This window comes from Passer montanus, unplaced genomic scaffold, assembly GCF_014805655.1.
Source record: "Passer montanus isolate IOZ18808 unplaced genomic scaffold, ASM1480565v1 scaffold50, whole genome shotgun sequence".
Classification (NCBI taxonomy): Eukaryota; Metazoa; Chordata; class Aves; order Passeriformes; family Passeridae; genus Passer; species Passer montanus.
The window spans coordinates 2,621,093-2,640,475 of NW_024369930.1; the positions used below are offsets into that span (position 1 = coordinate 2,621,093).

Sequence of the window (19,383 nt, forward strand, 5' to 3'; positions counted from 1 at the left end):
CTGGGGTGATGAGGCATTGTATCACTTTTAGCTTATGCCAAGATCCAGCTGCAGTCCCCGTTCCAGTGAGCAGCCGTATTTGGGGTGGGATGGGCTTTGGTCGGCAGGGATGGAGAACCTTTGCAGCTCTGCAAAGGTTTATAGAGGATTTTAGCAATGTTTAAGCCATTAACCATTTCCTTCTCTCACATTACTATCAATATTCTCATCAGTTTCAATGGCAGCATATTTTTGAAGAGAAGTGCTAAGCTCTGTTACTCTACTGGCAATCATCCATTTTGATATGAAGATGCCAAGAGCAATTTTGAGATTTCTATTAGCTACTCTATGAGCTCTGAAGAACTCAAAAGTAAACATCCATTTAATAAAAGAGCTGAAAATAAAAGCATATGAAGTCCATGAAACTTTTAAGAAACATGTAATATATGTTCATTCATATTTTTAAAGGCACAAATCACAAATTAGTCTTTCATCTATTCAAAGACCAGCCCTCAGTAATCACAGGCCTCTACCATCAAAAGGAAATTCTGGAATAATGACACCTTGTTCCCAGTGGAGGAGGTTGAGTTAGGGAATATTTAAACAACTGGACTCAAAGGAATACCAAGTATGTTTTCCAGAAACACTAAACTGGGATGAGCTGTCGACTCCCTCAAGGGCAGAGAGGCCAGTTTAATATAAAATAAACAGTTACACAAAATTTGGATATTTTATTATTTGTTTGGGTTTTTTTACATTTAATGATTCTTAACTACAGTTAAAATATGTCAAATTGTTATAACAAGTGAACAGACTGAATCATAAAATAGTCAATTCGTTGATTTTTTAAAAGATATCATAAATTTAATAATTTTAGATATCTTAAATTTAAATACATTTAATATTACTTAAAAATACTAGAAATTTCAGCCTTTTTCCTGCAAGCAGACAGTTTTTCATCTTAAATGTATAACTCAAGAGTAAGAGCCAGTTTTCAGAAGTGCAGTGAAAGGAAGCTGCATTTTGTGGGACTCTTTTATGCATACACTACTGAAATGCAGTATTATGAAAACAGTGAACAAAACCAGAGGAGTTTCTTAGGTAAAACTGTGAGTCACTAAATTTGGATTCTCTGTGATAGGGCAAGAGAGCCCAAATTATTATAAATGTTGAATCACTTTCTCCTTAGTAGTAGTAGCTGTACATCTACCTGCCTAATTATTTGACTTCATAAGTCTAATTTCAGAGCCCAGTATTGGTTTTTAAGATGTCATTTTAAGATGACACTTGACAAATTCTAGTCCAGACAGAGGGTTTCAGTAGTTTTTGATTCAAAATAAAAGCAGTAATCTGGCAGTGATTTATCAAGATTATTGAAATTAACAATTCACGCCAATCCAATTGAAACGTTTTCTTTTTTTTTTTTTTTTTTTTTTGTTTGTTTTGTATATATTGAATCCATTGCCTGTGGGCTTGCACATGTAGGGTTTTGTTGGTGCTATGTAGACAGAAAAGTATTTTAATATACATCAGGTTTCAGATTTAATTTATAATTAACCACAGAGCTCTGGACAAATCTGTTGCTCAAAAAAAAAAATTAATTTAATTAAAGTAGTTTAATATTATTTGACAGATATTAAGTTACTTGCATTTTGTGAGGCATCTATCCAGGTAAATGCTAGGTTTTAGAAAGCAGCTATCTAAAAGGACAATTTAATATAATTTTTTTGGTGGACTACTTGGAAGTGTAGGTATAAGGTAACCAGTTCTTCTTTTAATCATGAATTTGTTTTTAATTAAAGACATAATTAGGACTATAATTGTTAATCAATGTTTCATTAAAATACTCCAATGGGAGGCATATTATTTGCACTGTAACAATTATTAATTAAACAAACTTTAAAAACAACTTGGTATTTATGTGCCTTTTACCAGATACCATCTCTCTTTTGGTTCATTTTTTTAGGTATTTTTGGTTTGTTTGTTTGTTTGTTGGGGTTTTTTTTTTGTTTGGTTTTTTGGCATATTTGTTTGAAAGTATTTTTGGTTTTTTGGTTTGTTTGTTTGTTGGGGTTTTTTTTGTTTGGGTTTTTTTGTGTATTTGTTTGTTTTGTTTGTTTGTTTGGGGTTTTTTGTTTGTGGTTTTGTTTGGGTCTTTTTTTGTACTGCTGACAGCACACATTTATTTGTAGTTAAATATGATACAGGAGGCTTTCTAGTTACAGTAATAAATCTACTTAAGAAAAATTGATTGCATAGGATTACTCAAATGAAAACACAGTCCTGATTTAGATGAATGTTTAGTAAAAAACTGTTTGATCAGCAACACTGACTCAGCTCTCTGGAGGAAGTACACAAAATAAAAATTTTCCCAAGGGTTATTCTAGAAAGGGTAATAGTGATAGAGAGACTGATAGTACTGAGTTTCAGATTTCAGGTAGTGGGTTACAAATGTCCATTGGCAGTGGCATAATGATGCATGAGTAGATTCAACATGTTTTATGAGGAAATGCTGAACCTAGGCACATTGGGACAGTATTTGGTCTGCAGTGACCAAAGGTCTGAAGGTGGGAATGTGCCACACTTAGACAGGATCCCAAAAGTTGAGTCAATTCTTAACAAAAATAAAACTAAGAAAGACTCAGCTCTCTGGAGGAAGTACACAAAATAAAAATTTTCCCAAGTGTTATTCTAGAAAGGGTAATAGTGATAGGGAGACTGATAGTACTGAGTTTCATATTTCAGGTAGTGGGTTACAAATGTCCATAACAGTGGCATGATGATGCATGAGTAGATTCAACATGTTTTATGAGGAAATGCTGAACCTAGGCACATTGGGACAGTATTTGGTCTGCAGTGACCAAAGGTCTGAAGGTGGGAATGTGCCACACTTAGACAGGATCCCAAAAGTTGAGTCAATTCTTAACAAAAATAAAACTAAGAAATACTATCCTGTCCCCAGCAGTTCCAAATCTTCTCAGTTCTACCTGGAAGTTTAACAAGGGCCTATGGGGAAGTTCAGCTGAAAGCTTGTGTTCACAGTATGGAATTTATAGCAAAAAAAAAGTCTTCCAGTCTCCCAAGCTTCTGCATGGATCTGTGGCTTCTCTCTGTTGTCTTTGTGGAGTCTTTTCGTTGGGGGTCTTTCGTAGAGGAGAAAGGAGAGTTCAACCTGAAGCTCCACACCCTTCTCTCATCGCATCACCTAGACATATATACTTGTCCTCTTCATTTGACCTTACCTATATTTGAGAAGAATTCTTACTATCTCATCATGCCATAATCATCTGTACATGTGATTTGTAAGTCCATCAGCTCCCTCATCTTCAAGATGTATCAATCAATGTTATTAAACAAGAGGAGTAAGAGGTTATTGAAATCCTTTAGACAGCCTCATGGTTTGACTGAAGGGGCAACAGTTATTAAACAAGAGGAGTCAGAGGTTTATTGAAATCCTTTAGACAGCCTCATGGTGTGACTGAAGGGGCAACATGTGCTGGCAGCTTTTCCCAATGGGCTGCACTGAATGCTGTTTTCTTTCTTAAATACTGCAAAGTTCTTCAGATTTGTTCCAGGAGACTTTATGTTATCAGAGTCACCCCTGGATTATTTTGTGCTATATGGCATGTCATATATATGCTGCATGGTATATAAAACACAAGTTTTCATCTGCAATTTTGTCCTTATTTTGCATATAAAAGAAACAGGTGTAGAGATATAAAATGGCTTCTTCAGTGATCCTCTGAAGGTTAGGTATTCAAGCCAGGGGTATGCATTGAAACAATTTTAGTATTGAGTGTGCATTTATGTTAACTCATATTTAAATTCATTTTAAATATCAGCAGGTCTGATAATCTCCTCTGGATGTTTGTAATATCAGTACTGATGAGTACAGTGAAAAGAGCCATTGCATTCTTCTCTTTCTTTACTGTAGACCTAATGGTTATCTGTATAATGAGTGGGTATTATATGATGGAAATTTTAATTAGAAAAAAATCACTTTGCATTGCTCATGCCAGTATTTTACTAGGGTAATCCTGTGGGATTTGAGCTTACGAGGTATTAAATGGAAAAATCACACATAAAGAAAGCAGCACTTCAGTGATGATTTTCCAGAAAAAATAATCTTGTCCTTAAAAGTATTCAAAATTTTGGATTAAAAATATAGACCAGACCTATCTGCTTCAGGATTATCTCTTATCTTTCTTTTAAAAAAAACCAACCAAAAACAAAATCAAAAGCAAAACAAAACAAAACCACAAAAACCCAAAAAAGGCAAAAAAACCCCCAAAATAATCAACGAAACTTTAACCTGTTTCCAGATGTTAGTGAATCAAGTTTCACTTAGCTACTAGAGCATTTCCTGCTTAGACAAATTAATAATAGAAGAGCTTTAAAAATCAATTTCTAATAAAATAAAATAGTATCTCTCAAAATGAAGAACTTACTGTGCACAGCTGCTCTTGTGTTAGCAATTAATGGCAAGCAATAGTGTTGTGGCCATGATATTGAACTCTCCAGAGAAAGTAATTACTGAAGCAGATACTAAGAGACTGGAAAGCCTAAAAAAATCCATACAAAATGAATCAAAAGCCTTGCAAAACTGAGAACGTCTTTTTTTTTTTTTTTTTTTTTTTTTTTTTTTTTTTTTTTTGCAAAAGCCTTTATATTTTTTAGCTGTTCCTGTTAACAGCTCAACATTTAAAGGAGCCTTTAAAGTAGACAAACAAAGAAAAACCACAAACTCTTTCCTAGTAATGCAGTTTATAAATTATCAATTAGTGCAATTAGTGTGTGTGAGTCGGACACTTCTATTTTTTCATAGAAATAAGCCTCTTTGAGTGTTGTTCTTTTTTTTTTTCTTTTTGCCTTTGAAATCTGGGAGGGAGGAACAGGAACTGGCATGATTTGGATCTAACCATATTCATCATAGAAGTATTGGTGGAAAATACCTTTAAGATCATCAAGTGTAGCCATCAGCCCAGCACCACGACCACCTTTACCACTAAATCATGTCTCCAAATTCCACATCCACACATTTTTTTAACTTGCAGGGATGGTGACTGCTACTTGCCTGCACTGTGTGTATCAATGCTTCACAGCCCTTTCTGGCAAGAATTTTTTACTAATATCCCATCTAAATCTCCCCTGGCACAACTTTGAGGGTCTTTCCTCTCATCCTGGTCCCTTGTTACTTCAGAGAAGAGATTGATACCCACCTCACTACAACCTTGTTTCATGATATGAAAAATCTTTCAGTAAGTTCAGCTATGGCTCATTTTTCAAAACTGATGTGCTGAATTTTGCAGTTACACAGGCAGATCCATTGAGTTACAGGATGACCTGCTATTTCTAGTGAGTTAATAAAATTACATACTGCAGCTCACCATGACTTCATTCTAAAATTCATGCCATCTTTTTGTCTTTTTGATACAAATTTAAATGTCCAGAATTTACTTTTATAGGAGAAAAAAGAAAACCACTACACAGCCAACAAAACAGCTTGTTGCTTCTTCTCAAGCTCTGACACTCCAGCCCTCTTTGGGGACAGAGTTGCTAGTCCAGGTGAAATTAATGCAAGCAACACATTTAGGATGAAATTCAGTTCATACCTGCAGAAAGACAAATGCTTGCCTCTGAAATAAGATAACAGAAAGGGGTTTATTTTACGTGGCAGTCTGCAGTATGTATTGCACATTCTAATTACTCTTGGGTTTTTTGGTACATAGGGACCAAAAATCAATAGATTTTTTTGTGTATGGACTATTCCCATATGAAATCTTTGCTTAACTGATTTGTGATAAAGCTGAGTGCAGTATTGCCCATGACATAATCACCCATTATCACCTGGGTAATGCATTCTAAAAAACTTCAAGATTATTATCCTCTCTTTTCTGTATTGTGATGATGCTGTGAAAGTTACAAAAAATATTTCACAGATAGATAACTTAGATAGATTTTACCTGAACGCATTTTAGGGTCTTGGGAAGTTCAGTCACTAAGAAAAGAAAATCTCCAGGGAACGGCTGCATTCAGTCCTGACTGAACATCTGGTGTGGTAGCACAGAGCTGGTCAGTAACAACCTCTCTCTTGGGAGGATGGTACTAACCAGAATTAATCCAAGGCAACATTATGGTACAGTTATCCTGAATACTAATTATAGCAGTTGAAAACATTTTATCATTATTAATGTTAGGGACTTTTAAAGTTATGGCTGTTTCTTAATTTTGTTTACCATGTCTCACTTTTTACTGAAAACCAGCTAAGGAATTCTACAAAAGTGCTGCTGCTACACTGAAATTCATCTGACTTCTTTCTGAGTAGAAAATTGAGGAGTATCGCATTTCTCAAATAGTCTGGGCTATCACATATCTGAAATCAGGTTTTTCACATAAGTTCACTAAAAGAATTATGAAATATCAGCAAAGTATATGCTGTAACTTATACCTTTGCTCCATCTGAGGAAGGCTGCTGAATCTGGCTCAAGGAATTGAATAGTCTGTGGCTTTCATTGTTCTGAATATCCACATGAATGTTAATTTGAGACATCACAAGATAAAATTTGGAGTTTGTGTCAAAATAAAATTATGCAGTCTGGAATTTGATAATTGGTATTTGTTACCTATCTTAACATCATCTTTTAGCCTCTTTTCTCAAATGTGTTAATAATGTAAAGGGATGTAAAGCTATTAATAATTAATCTCTGCCTCTCTGTTCCTTGCACATGCATATCTAACCAGTAGAACAGGGCAGAACTTTCAGGAGAGTTTTCCCTCATGAGATGATGCCTCTGGAATCATCTCATGAATTCAGAATGGGATGTTGCAGCCAAGGTCTGCCTTTCCTAACAAATACTTTCATTTAGGCTCTACCCTGTTATAGTCTTTATAGTGCTTTAATTGGTTCTGCTTGTAATCAACAAATCTGAGGATTTCTACTCTAAATGTGTAGAAATAACAGAAAAACATGGGTTACTCTTCCTTAAATTATTTCCAGTCCTGTATCTCAATAATACAAACAGAAATGGGAGGGATATCAAACCCAATGAATAATTTATAAAGTATCAAATCTATCCACATGCCAAACAGGCAAATCATCAAGAGGGAACATGAGTAAAGCCTAATGTATGCACCAGAGAACTGTGCAGTGCTGACATAGTTCAAAGATGCTCATATGCAACAATGAATTATGGTGAGGCTGATGTCTTGAAGATACTGTTTAACCAGGTTCCAAACCACCTTATAAAAATGTATTAAACAATAGGCTATATAAACAAAACTGTAAATCTCAAAATCCTTGATCAATTTAAGTTTTTGAAGGAAAAGTGCAATAATATTTTTGTAGTTTTCATTTTGCTTTTATTTTAAACCAAATAATTGCTTTTGTCAGTCAGATACAAGTCAGTTTCCCCAAATGGCTTTATAGTGTATTCTGTATATGGACCAAAAAAGCAACACGTCTCTTTCATTGCTCTTCATCGCTTCTGATTATTTCCTGTATAATTATTAATGCATACTTACTTATTTTTGCATAGAAAATAGTTATCATCTTTTAAAAAAGTTGTTTTAAAAATATTAAATCAGGATAAGTTAAAATTGATCACTGGAGATCAAATATAGTAAGCAAATTTCAGTTTCCTATTAAAAACAATTTCAACAATATCCATAAATACTCAAATTGTTACTAAAACCAGTGAACACATTTCAGGCCATTCAAAGCCATCTAAAATTACATGTGTTATTCCAGATAGAGACTAGGAGGAATGGGTAATTTAGTCATGCTAATTCTTGAGGTTGGAGAGGGAATTCAGCACTTTGGTATGAATGAAATTTCAGATACTAAGGGCTGATTCCTTATTTATCTTGTGCAGAGCCAGAGCCTTGCAGAGACTTTCTACTAGATTATGTAAATTGTTGTAGAAACCATCAGAAAGATCAATAAAAACGGGTTTGCTCATTGTACATTATATATCTTAATTAGTGTATGATCCAGCAGCCATTAATATCCTGTGATAAATTGTGCAGTCATTAAAACTTAAGCATGTAGAAGCTTGTTATATTTTTGTGGAAAGAAAATAATATTTTTATTAGGAAAACAAAACTTACTGACACACGGCACGGGAAAGTGATTTAACAGCATGGTAATAAAAGAATGTTTTTAAAGACCTTCTCCAGATCTCCCTGAAGCTGCTGATAGTCATTCCAGGACTGTGTGCACTGAAAGAACCATGCTAATGAGCAAAAAGTAGAATTTAGTTGTTTTGTTCACCACTGTGTCCATCTACCCAAAACAAAAACTGTGTTACCATTCACAGTCTCATTCATAATCTCATATCTCCACAGACAGGCTGTAAGTAGTGTGCTGAGTGGCTTCTGCTCAGTTTATTTTGTGTGTAATTGTACTGTTATTAGAGATTTTACCTAGTTCTCGTGAACGGCTTCCTTTCCATTATCCTTTATAACCTGTCAATATAGATGTAGCCAAAAAAAGACAGTTTGGGCCTCACTGCAATCCAGGCCATTACTGAAAAGCTGTGGTAGAACTGAGTCCAAGGCTTAGCAGCTCAAGGTTTAACCAAAGGAATTCTGCTGTAGATCAGTTTGGAAAAATTGTCCTCACATCCTTCATTTTACTATCTCAACCAAAAGTTTTGAGCATCCTCTCCGTAGTTAAAAAAAACAAACTAAAGAAAAGGAATTTTTAACTGTGTTGGAATTTTTATTCCAGTTAAAAACCCCTCAAGTGTTATTATACAATTGTTTGTTGCTTTTAGAAAAACTAGGAAAAGTTTCAGGCATTTCAGATTTTGCTATTAGCTGTTCAAGTTGGCGTAAATTCGTAAATTTTGCCTCTTCATGTATCTGAAAGATTTTAAGGTCTTGCAAACATGCTGTTTGGTCTAGAGGCCCTGGTTCTGAAGGGCTTTGTTGAGAGAACTGGTGTTGGCCTTAAGGATGTGATGTGCTTACCTCTCAGGTGGTGTTACATTAACATGTATTTGTAGCTCTCAAGTTGTGCAGAGAAAAGTATCTGAATTATTTCTCATGGTCTTCTGTTGCACAACTAAAATGAAATCTTAACCCATGTTTCTGTAAATGTTAGTTTAGCACTTAGAAAAATTACCCTGTAGTTTAAAGTAAAATGTGAAGATTGTGATATCAGATGAATTCCAGCTAAATGATGGTTTTCAGCAGATAATTTATGTTAGCTAAAGGGCCATTCTGTTCATTCTGCCTGTAGAACATTTGTTCAGTTTTAAATGATTACCTCTGTCAGCATTCACTGTTACAGTAGTATATGAAGATGATGTTAGAAGGGCCCTTCTTCATCTCCTGCCTTCAAATTCTCTTTGAAACACCATCCTTTTGCTTTACAGAATGAACTTAAGGAGTTGAACTTATCTTTCATATGAAATAAAGTAACATTACCAGTGTAAATTGAATTTTCTCTGTTGTTTTGAAACAAATCCAGATCATAAATTGAAATAATTCTCTGTTTGTGAGGGCTGTCCAAGATATGTGTCAATTGAGAGGGATGTATTTGGTAGGGCATAGTCTTTTTACTGGATGTCACTGAAATGACTGGAAGTTTTGTCAAAGATATGACAGCCTTGGTCAGTATCTTGGTTTATTTCTGCTATTTTACCTAAACCACTTATAATAAAAACTGAAATAGACACGTTCCATAAAAATTTTGCAAGTCTCAGGGAACATGTCTGAAAGACGGATTTTCAGATGGAATTCCTATGGAAAAGATAGCCTGGACAGAGACAAAAAAATCCATCATTGAACATGTGCTAACCTTGTAGGCTCATAAAATACTGGTGAATTTAACCTGTGCATGTCTAAGTAATGATACATAAGCTAGAATTTTAACAAATCCATCTCAAAAAATTAGATTCTCTCCTTTCTGAAAATTTCAAATACTTTTATTTTGTCAGGTCCCAAAGGACCTGTCAGGTGTTCTAGTCTGAAATCATAGACAATACTGGTATAGATTTTGAGGTTCTTCTGGTGTGCAACAGTGCACAGTGTTCTCTGTGGCTGCTAAATGTGTACTACTAAATACAGATTCTAGGAAGTGATAGGCCAGATCATGGTTTGGTCTCTTAGGAAAGGGTTCATTTTGTAAAATTGAAAATAGGCAGCTGCTCAAAGCTGATGGCTTCTTTTATATTCATGGGTGAAGATATAAATCTTCCATTTTGTCTTAGGTATATGATTTTTCAGGAAGAATCCTGGAGCTGCCTATATCTTTCTTTATTTCCTAGACAGAAACATGATTGATGTCAAGAAATAGTACCCCCAAGGCTTTTGGCACACAGTGAGAGAACAAATTGTGGAACATTATCTCATTCCCTGTAGCTTTTCACATTTTTATTTGTGTTCACTAAGCTGTCACATGGTTTTGAAAGGGCCATTTTATTTTTCAGTAAAGGAAATAATTCCCACCCTTGATGAAAATTATGGTAAAATCTAGAATAAACTCTTGGAAAAGGTCATCATTCTTAGCATTTTCTTTACAGAGACATAAATATTTACATTTCTTTTTTTTTTTTTTAGAGAATGTGCTACTTTCATGCTACTTGTCTAATATGCATTTTTAGGTAAAGCTCTTGAATCAGTGAGCAGTTATTTAGGCTCATAATTGAGATATGCTACTTTCATGCTACTTTTCTAATATTCATTTTTAGGTAAAGCTCTTGAATCAGTGAGCAGTTATTTAGGCTCATAATTGAGATACCATTACTATATACAGCAATAATTAACATTTTTTTAAAATTAAGTTCTTGTTAGAAAAGTTGTTTCATTATCTGAAGTGTTTTGGTTGAAGTTTTGGTTCCATTGGAATCAGTGGTCAGTTATAGTCAGTACCTGTTTCTTCTACACACTTGGCCATACATATACATATACATATACATATACAGATACATATACATATACATATACATATACATTTACATACAAATATACTTATAACATATGTATACACACATACTTGTTTTATTGCATTGAATTATGTGTAATATAGATAAGGATTTAATACAGAAATTTTTTATCCATATAAAATGTTTATATTTATAAAGTGTAAAGTCTGCAATACTGATCCATTACATTGTTGTAATTAAAATACTTGAGATAAAGTGAAATGTTTATATAGTGCAAAGTCTGCAATACTGATCCATTACATTGTTGTAATTAAAATACTTGAGATAAAGTTTTACATCGTTCCATACTTTTTTTTTCTTTTTAGCTTCCCCATGGGTAGATAAAAGTCGAACTCCTAACAAAATAGATCTGTATGATGTACGTAGAAGACCATGGTAAGCTTTCTTTTTAAAGGTTTAGTTTATATATATATATATGTATGTATATGTATGTATATGTATTTGCATCACTTTCTAGATATTACTGTAAAGTCTTTTTTTCTGTATGTTTTAATGGTACTTACTTTTAGATACTATTTTCTTTTTAAAACTTGTTAGTTTTTCAAAATGTAAAAAAATTTCAAATTACACTCCTTGTAATGCAATATCAATATAGTTTTTGTACTATTGGATTACATAGACTTTTCAAAGGAGGATAGCTATCAAATAGGTTAACAAAATAGATCTGTATGATGTACGTAGAAGACCATGGTAAGCTTTCTTTTTAAAGTTTTAGTTTTTATATATATATGTATGTATGTATATGTATGTATATGTATTTGCATCACTTACTTTCTAAGTGATATTACTGTAAAGTCTTTTTTTCTGTATGTTTTAATGGTACTTACTTTTAGATACTATTTTCTTTTTAAAACTTGTTAGTTTTTCAAAATGTAAAAAAATTTCAAATTACACTCCTTGTAATGCAATATCAATATAGTTTTTGTACTATTGGATTACATAGACTTTTCAAAGGAGGATAACTATCAAATAGGTTTAAGACAGTTAAAAACTCTGATTTTGTGCCAAAATCAATTTTAATCCTGAGTGTTAGACTGAACCATTCTTCCAGACTTTTGCAAATATTTCAAAATATGCCTCAGTGGTTTAGACCAGCAATAAAATCACTAGATGTGTAAAAGATGGGAGAGTGGTGGGATTACTTCTCATGATTTTTTTTATGTAACCCTCTCAAGACATAAAACACAATGATACTTGGACATAGTTGGACATATTTTTTTTCAAAAGACTTAAGTATTTCTGCCTAAAGTGGTTGATACTTGGATATAATTGGACATATTTTTTTCAAAAGACTTAAGTATTTCTGCCTAAAGTGGGCTGAGTCATTAAATTAATGTCATCAAGATCTGTAGCTATGAAGTAGCTGTCCTGTTTTTCAGTTGTGTGAAAACAGTGAATTTTGATTAGTATATCCTACGTCCAAACTACGGTAATGTGGTTTGGACTTAGATTTACCTAGGAGACAGAGCAAGAGAGGAAATAACACACACATGGGTTAAAAAACAACATATGGGTTTTGTACTAGCTACAACAGGAGGACTTCATTGGTTCAGTTACTTTGAGTTTAGAGATTACAGAGTGTCTTCCATCACACAGAAAAAAATGTTTATGCAAATTTGTGTAATTCATATAATTTATTTATTTATTTCAGGTATATCCAGGGAGCAGCATCTCCTAAAGACATGCTTATTTTAGTGGATGCGTAAGTGTTTAATGTCTGAATATTGACATTAGTGGGGTAAAAGTACTTTGGTACATTGCAGGTATATCCAAGGAGCAGCATCTCCTAAAGATATGCTTATTTTAGTGGATGCGTAAGTGTTTAATGTCTGAATATTGACATTAGTGGGGTAAAAGTACTTTGGTACATTGAACAAATCTCTGTATGCTGAAAAATAGAGAGGCAGTTAAGGGGTCTTGTATGCAAGCTTCAAAAATCTTGGTATGAGCAAAATAAATACGTAATAGAAAATAGTTCCAAAAAGCCCAAACAAAACATGAAAGTTTTTTTAAACTGGACGCAAGGAAATGTTTATTTATATCACTTCATATTTTTTTTTGTTTGTTTTCAACTTATTGATTAATGCAGCAATCAAGTGAATATGTCTCATGTGCATGCCAAGTTTTGTTGTAAAGCACAAACCTAATAACAAATGACTAGAAGCATTATGGTAGATGTGACAATGATTTAATTCACATGAAAGATAAGTATGTGTGCGGACTTTGTGTGTTTTACAATACAGATTTTAAAATTGCCACATTATGTTAGTATAAAAAATTGCTAGAAAGCAAGCAAAGAAACGAATAAAAGCTTGCTCTCTGCCTCGGCAAGGCTTCTGTGGTGTAGGCAATGTTGAGGGACTGAAGGGAGCATTGAACCTGATGTGTCAGATTGCTTTATGCTGAAAAGGTTCTCAGGCATAGAATTTGCATTTAATGCTTTTACACATGGTGAAGTGCTTTCATATCAGCAGTGAGTTTTATCAACATTTGTTATTTCTTCACTTCAGCTTAGGTTTTGCCTTGAATCAAAGAAGCTGTCATTTGTGTTTCTGGAAATCCAGAGCTGTAAATTTGAGTGTAGGAGTATAAAATGTTTAGATAATGCATTGGTTGAAGGTGTTATACTCAGATTTCTTGAAAAGGAAATGAGTAAAGGATGTTGCATTATGATGTCATCTAAGGCAAAGGACTGGGACTTTGTGTGCCAGTTTTGGACTTTAATAATTATAAATAGTTTAATAACACTAATGATGAGTTGGAGAATTCAGGAATAAATGGAATATTTTAATGTTAAAGTGGGTGCTCTGTATTTTCTCTTTATGTTTTACATAATATTTGCTCAATTCAACCTTTCTACTGTGAATTTTTTTAGGAGTGGGAGTGTCAGTGGGTTGACATTGAAGCTGATCCGTACGTCGGTCATTGAGATGTTGGAGACCTTGTCTGACGATGACTTTGTGAATGTAGTTTCAGTGAGTATCTGTTCTTTCCACGGAATTTGCATTGCCAGCAAAGCCAAAAGCAAACTATTTTTAATACCAGATACGAGATACTTGAATGTTGAGCTGCAAAGAGTCTTAAAATATATTGTATTTGTGTTCTTATGAAATAAAATGTATGTCCTAGATTTGATATTCCATATTCATTTGAGTGAAGGGCAAAAGTAATTTAAATAAACTCCTGCATAGCCAGATTTTCCTTTCCAATATTAGCCTACTGTCTGTATAAAACCCCTTCCATTAGATTGGTGTATGCAAATTCTCTTGAAATAATTGCTGGTTCCCAGATTTTCTACATAGAAGATATTTGGATTGCTCATGTTGTTTGATGCATAATGACAGTACATGTGGAGCCATATATCTGACCTGACCAAGAAATGTTTTTGAGAAGTTCTACAGTTCTTTGCCACTTGATAAGTGGCAAAACAATTTTTTCTCATAATAAATAATAAAATAGAGGGAATAATCTATCAGGAAGGTATGGAAAATTTTCCTTTTTCAGGAGAATACCTTGGCTATCATGTTCTTGTCTTGGGAAAAGCTTTATTTTTATTTTTTTTAATTATTATTATTAAGTTGTTCAGCTGTAGAGTTGTGATTCTATGGGTTTAAGATGAGGACACTGGCATATTCTTAAAAACAAGAGAGAGCCTCAATGATGAGTAACTGGAATGATTTTGGAGATAATTTTCAACTTGAAGATTCCTGTTGTAGCCAGCCTGAGGGAGAAAGACCTGAAATTTAACTGAAATAAATATTTTTTAAAACTAATTATTGCTTCATGTTTTCAGACACTCTAGCTCAAACTTTCTGCACGGAGTAGATAAGTGTTTATTCTCAATAGTATTTCGTTTGTTAAAGTTTTGGATAGTGGATAAGACCATCTTCCTTGGTGTAAATTGTAGTGAAAAAAACCCAACAAAAACCCTGATTTTTTTTTAATATTGTTATTAAAGGAAATAAGCTTCTCTGTAATGTTATTGGGGAGCTGAAATCTTCTTAGTTTAACCAATTAAAAATACATAAATAAAAAAAAAAACTTGCAATCTAAACTGATTGAAATTGATTTCTGTGTTCAGCAGAGCTATGATAGCTTTCACTGCTGGAAAATCTGGACCCCTACAACCTCTTGATTTACACATATTTCCAAACTCTTTTGTTACATTTGCTCCAAGATCACCAGAAATAGTGTAGCTTAATGCTAAGCCTCCCGTAGGCTATGAGTCTTTTATTAGCTAAGGGTCACTATTATTCTAATGAGGCCTCAAGGTTGGGATTTGTGTCACAAAAGGACCAGAAACCCTCAATATTTTCTACAGCATATTTTCCCAGGGGTTTGTTACTTACAATATATAAGGACCATTTTTTTTTGTTTGAATGAACTTTAGAAGTTCACACCAGAAATTTGATTGCAGAACCAAAGAGGACATTTTGGTCATATTGTTTTCATCATCAGTGGAGGGCAACAACCACAGAAATGTGCATAATAGAGCATGGTATCTCTAAATCTTTCATAAAGTGCTATTTGATGTTGTTCCCTTAAAATTTAAAATTAAAACTTTATTAAAACTTTTCAGCATTGTAATTACTTTGGTATAATCTATGTTGTCATGTATTCAGATGATTTATGAATGGGATTGTGGTGGAAGAGTTAAAAAATATGTATATTTTATTTCTTTAATAGACAGGAAATAATAAGCTATAGATAGGAAACAAATGGATGTACTACTATAAGGCATTCTATACGTGAATGAAGTGAATACAAAAGTTTGGTCTTTCAAGATTTTTTTTAAAGATTTCTTAAAGATTTGGCAGAATCAGTTTAACACTTGGACTAGATAATCTTTCAAGTAGTTTTCAACATAAACAATTCTACGATTCTATCATCTTGATTCACAAAATATTCCATAATGGAATAGGTTTATCTAAAGTCCAACTCCAGTGCTTTCTTAGTAAACTCAACAGGCAAAAAACCAAATTAAATATTTTTTTCTGGATGAAATAAATGCAGATTTATTCAATATTTTCTGAAAATTTATTCAATATATTGCACATTTTTTGCTTAAGAACATTTTCTCCTGAAGCATCCCAATATTAGATGTGATAGGCTAATCAAAAAGTCCAAAAAGCTAGGTGAAAATGTTAAGATAATACAGCATTAGCATATGGATACATGAACACTAACACTAACTAGAAGTTATCCACAATTTTTCTTTCCCTCATGGATCTTTTTGGCCTAAAATGTGACAGTTGTTTTATGGCTTGTTAGCTTTAATAACCATGGAGTCTTTGGTCTGGGGTTTTGAGTTAACTAGAGAGCTTTTTCATTGCTAACCTCTGCCAAGATGTTGTCCCACGAAGCCCATATGCACGATGATTCATGCCCACAACTGAAAGACATGGATTTAAGCTTATGTCAATCACTTCTTAAAAGTGACAGGATGATTTAATGAACTGTGCCTTTTATATGAGGAAATCCTAGGGAAAAAAAAAAGCTTAAAAGTAGATGTGCTATAGCTTTACTGAATAAGCTTTACAGAATAAGCATAGTTCCTGCATTTATTTCCAGGGAAAGAAAGGTTCAATGAGCAGTTAAGTTGTAAAAAGATATCCAGGGGTTAATATATCATGGTTTCTTTTGGGATTTGCATGTTTCTTATCTGAAGTGCTGTGCTTTGTTGCAGGGAGAAAACCTGCTGTTTGCAAGGGCTTAAATGTATGAGTAATACAGCTGTTTTCCCACTAATCCGGTTAGAGGCTTTGATAGCAGCGAGCAGTAGATGATAGGGGCAGCAATTCCATCCCAGCACGTCGTGATTTAGTAGCTTGGTTTCAGATGTTGACACAGAGAGTGTAATTTGTTTGTGATTGTGGGTAGTGTTCAGGAGAAATGTATTTCAAATCTGCAGAGGTGCAGAAAAACCACACAAAGGAGAAATCTCTGTTACAGCAACAGATGTGTTAAAGGTCAGGAGCTGCTGTACTTTTTAAATTCACTTAGCCTTTGTAAAAATCCAAACTAGTATTTACTGCTTAGGAACTGGAAATTAAATGTCAAGAGCATATGAGATAGAACAGAATCATATTCTGGGAAAATTGAAAGCTCATCTCCTGCTCTTGTGCAGTTCTGCACATTGAGTAAACTCAGAGGGATGGTGATTTCTACATGAGTTGATTTCAAAGCAAAAACTGCGCACCCAGCCTATGAAATTATTGTTTGGGATGAAAAATAAATCTGTGGATGATGCACCTCTTTTCCCACTGATTTTTAATAGCAGTTTTTCATGGAATTCCACAGTTCAGTGCTTGCAAACCTGTTTACTTTGTGTCTCTTACTCCTAAACTGGTAAAATCTTTATGCCTTCCTAATTAAAATATTTTAATATGCTAACAGAGGGAAAATAAAGTTTTTTAGAAGTTTTGGCAATACATCCAAGGGCTGCTTTCTACTTCTGCTACATGATCTATCCTGTATTCTGCAGCTAATATTCCACCTATGTTATCTTAAACACAGGGAGGTGTTCCTTCCTTCTGGGAACTACTTTCTTAAGTTTATTATAAAAATTAAATAACATGCGATGGGTGAAAACCTTAGCCTGAAGTCCTAATGGAGGGAGGAGGATGCTAGATTCTAGATCCAGGTAGCATGTCATTCTTATACTATCTTTGCTAGAAATTTTAGCTTTGTAAAAGTGTACTTCAGTTGGCAAAAACTTGAAGAATTTAATTCAAAAATAACTTAAACATTGTTTCCTTTATTATTTCAATGTAATGTTTTTACTGGACCTGAAATTAAATTGCATACTCAAGTGGTATGAAAGGGGTTTTTACTGTGTTTTTTGAATTTTGACCCAGAAAAGTTCAGTGGTGCTTAGTTTTTGCAAACATCACTACTTGAGGGAGAAAATAAACATGACCATGGTATCAGTGGAACTGAAGTATTTCTATTGGTGGATCTAGAAGAAATGAGGAAAAAACTCTTGTATGAAGGGTTCTGCCATGTACTTTGGTTCTTAATTTCTCATTTTCCTTAATGTACAATGCTAAGGAGAAAATATGAAGATGCCTGCCATCTTTTTCATCATTTAACAAATAAAAAACTAGATAGAGAATCAGGCTCCCGCTACAATAAGTATGTCTGCATAAGAATCAGTCTTAGTAATTTAATCCTGAAGCGTTTCAGGTAATGAATCACAATAGCTGCAGCATCATAGCTGTGTGAGGCAGTAAACAAATACATCTAATTCCTTTTTTTTGCAGGGGATATGGTTTGGTGTTTTTTCCTAGTCAGTGAAAAGTGATAGAAAGGCAAGTTTAAGTCTGAGAGTTGAGCTTCTTGATTCTCTTAACAGCAATCTATCTAACTGACCTTTCAGTTTCTCTTCAATTGAATGGTTCATTTTCAAGAAAAGGGGAGCAATGATAGCTGCAGATAAACACATCTTAGTAGCAATGTTCCTTAATGGAAAATCATTAGCATTCCTTAATGGTAGGTCATTATCTTGCATCTTCCATATTCAAGGAGAAAGTGAATTTAATGTGGTTTTTTCACACAGGTATATTTAATAAGCACTGCAGGTGCAGGGTGAAAAAAAATCTTAAAGAAGTTATGATCAAAATCCAGTATTCAATTTCTACCTTGCTAATAATTACAGGTAGAGAAAGGTTATGTATCCATAGAAATAAATGTAGGGGAAATATATCTGGAGGACAGGTTTAGCAAATGTAATGAAGGCGAGTATTCTGCAAATAAAATTTTAAAAAATTTGGAAATTATGGAAACCAAGGGATTATTAAGAAGTTGGAAAAAGCTTTCTTTTTAGCAGCAGGAATTACAGTAGTATAAACAGTGTCATGGAATATTTATCTGCTTGTAGACTTATGTTTCTTTTTACCTTCTCTCTAAAAGGAAAGTCAAGAAAGGAGTCAGTGAAAATCTGTTAGAAGTCTTCCAGGGAGAATGCTGAGAGGGCTGGAGTTGAGAGGAAGATTAGGGTAGGGGGAATATTATATTATCTGACTTTTTTCAAATTAGATTCTGTTTAGTGGGGCCCTGATCCTCAGGAAAGCAAATTACACAGTTTTTTGTCAAGAAAAAGAAAAAGTGAGGGATCACTAGGACTCGAGCTTCTTGCAGTCTTCATCCAACATGAGGAACTAGAAATGCTTGTACAGCTTCAGTGACATGGGTAGAGACAACTTTTTGTCTAAATAATGTATGGATTGATGGTTCACTTCCTCTCCTGGAAGGCAAATTATTAGTGTTTGAACTTGGATTTTTACTGTATGATTCCTTTGTTGTGGCTGAATACTGTTACATATATGTGGAATATATCAGTAATTTAACACAAAAATGATTGGCTCAGATATTGTGAAAAATATTGTAGGTGTCTCCACTGAGGACTGAAAGTGTTTTACAGGTGATTGCTTGGCTCTAGAAAGCATCTTCTCAC

General features: G+C 33.8%; 1 protein-coding gene across 2 annotated transcripts in view; it reads left to right on the forward strand.

Annotated features, from left to right (window-relative positions):
• CACNA2D1 (calcium voltage-gated channel auxiliary subunit alpha2delta 1) overlaps window positions 1-19,383 on the forward strand; it is a 368,301-nt gene that overhangs the window by 257,355 nt on the left and 91,563 nt on the right. For both annotated transcript variants that reach the window (XM_039723786.1, XM_039723787.1), the window contains exons 8-10: window positions 11,234-11,303; window positions 12,580-12,630; window positions 13,804-13,903. In XM_039723786.1, the coding sequence (XP_039579720.1) occupies window positions 11,234-11,303; window positions 12,580-12,630; window positions 13,804-13,903 (221 nt within the window). The remainder of the gene's footprint in view (window positions 1-11,233; window positions 11,304-12,579; window positions 12,631-13,803; window positions 13,904-19,383) is intronic.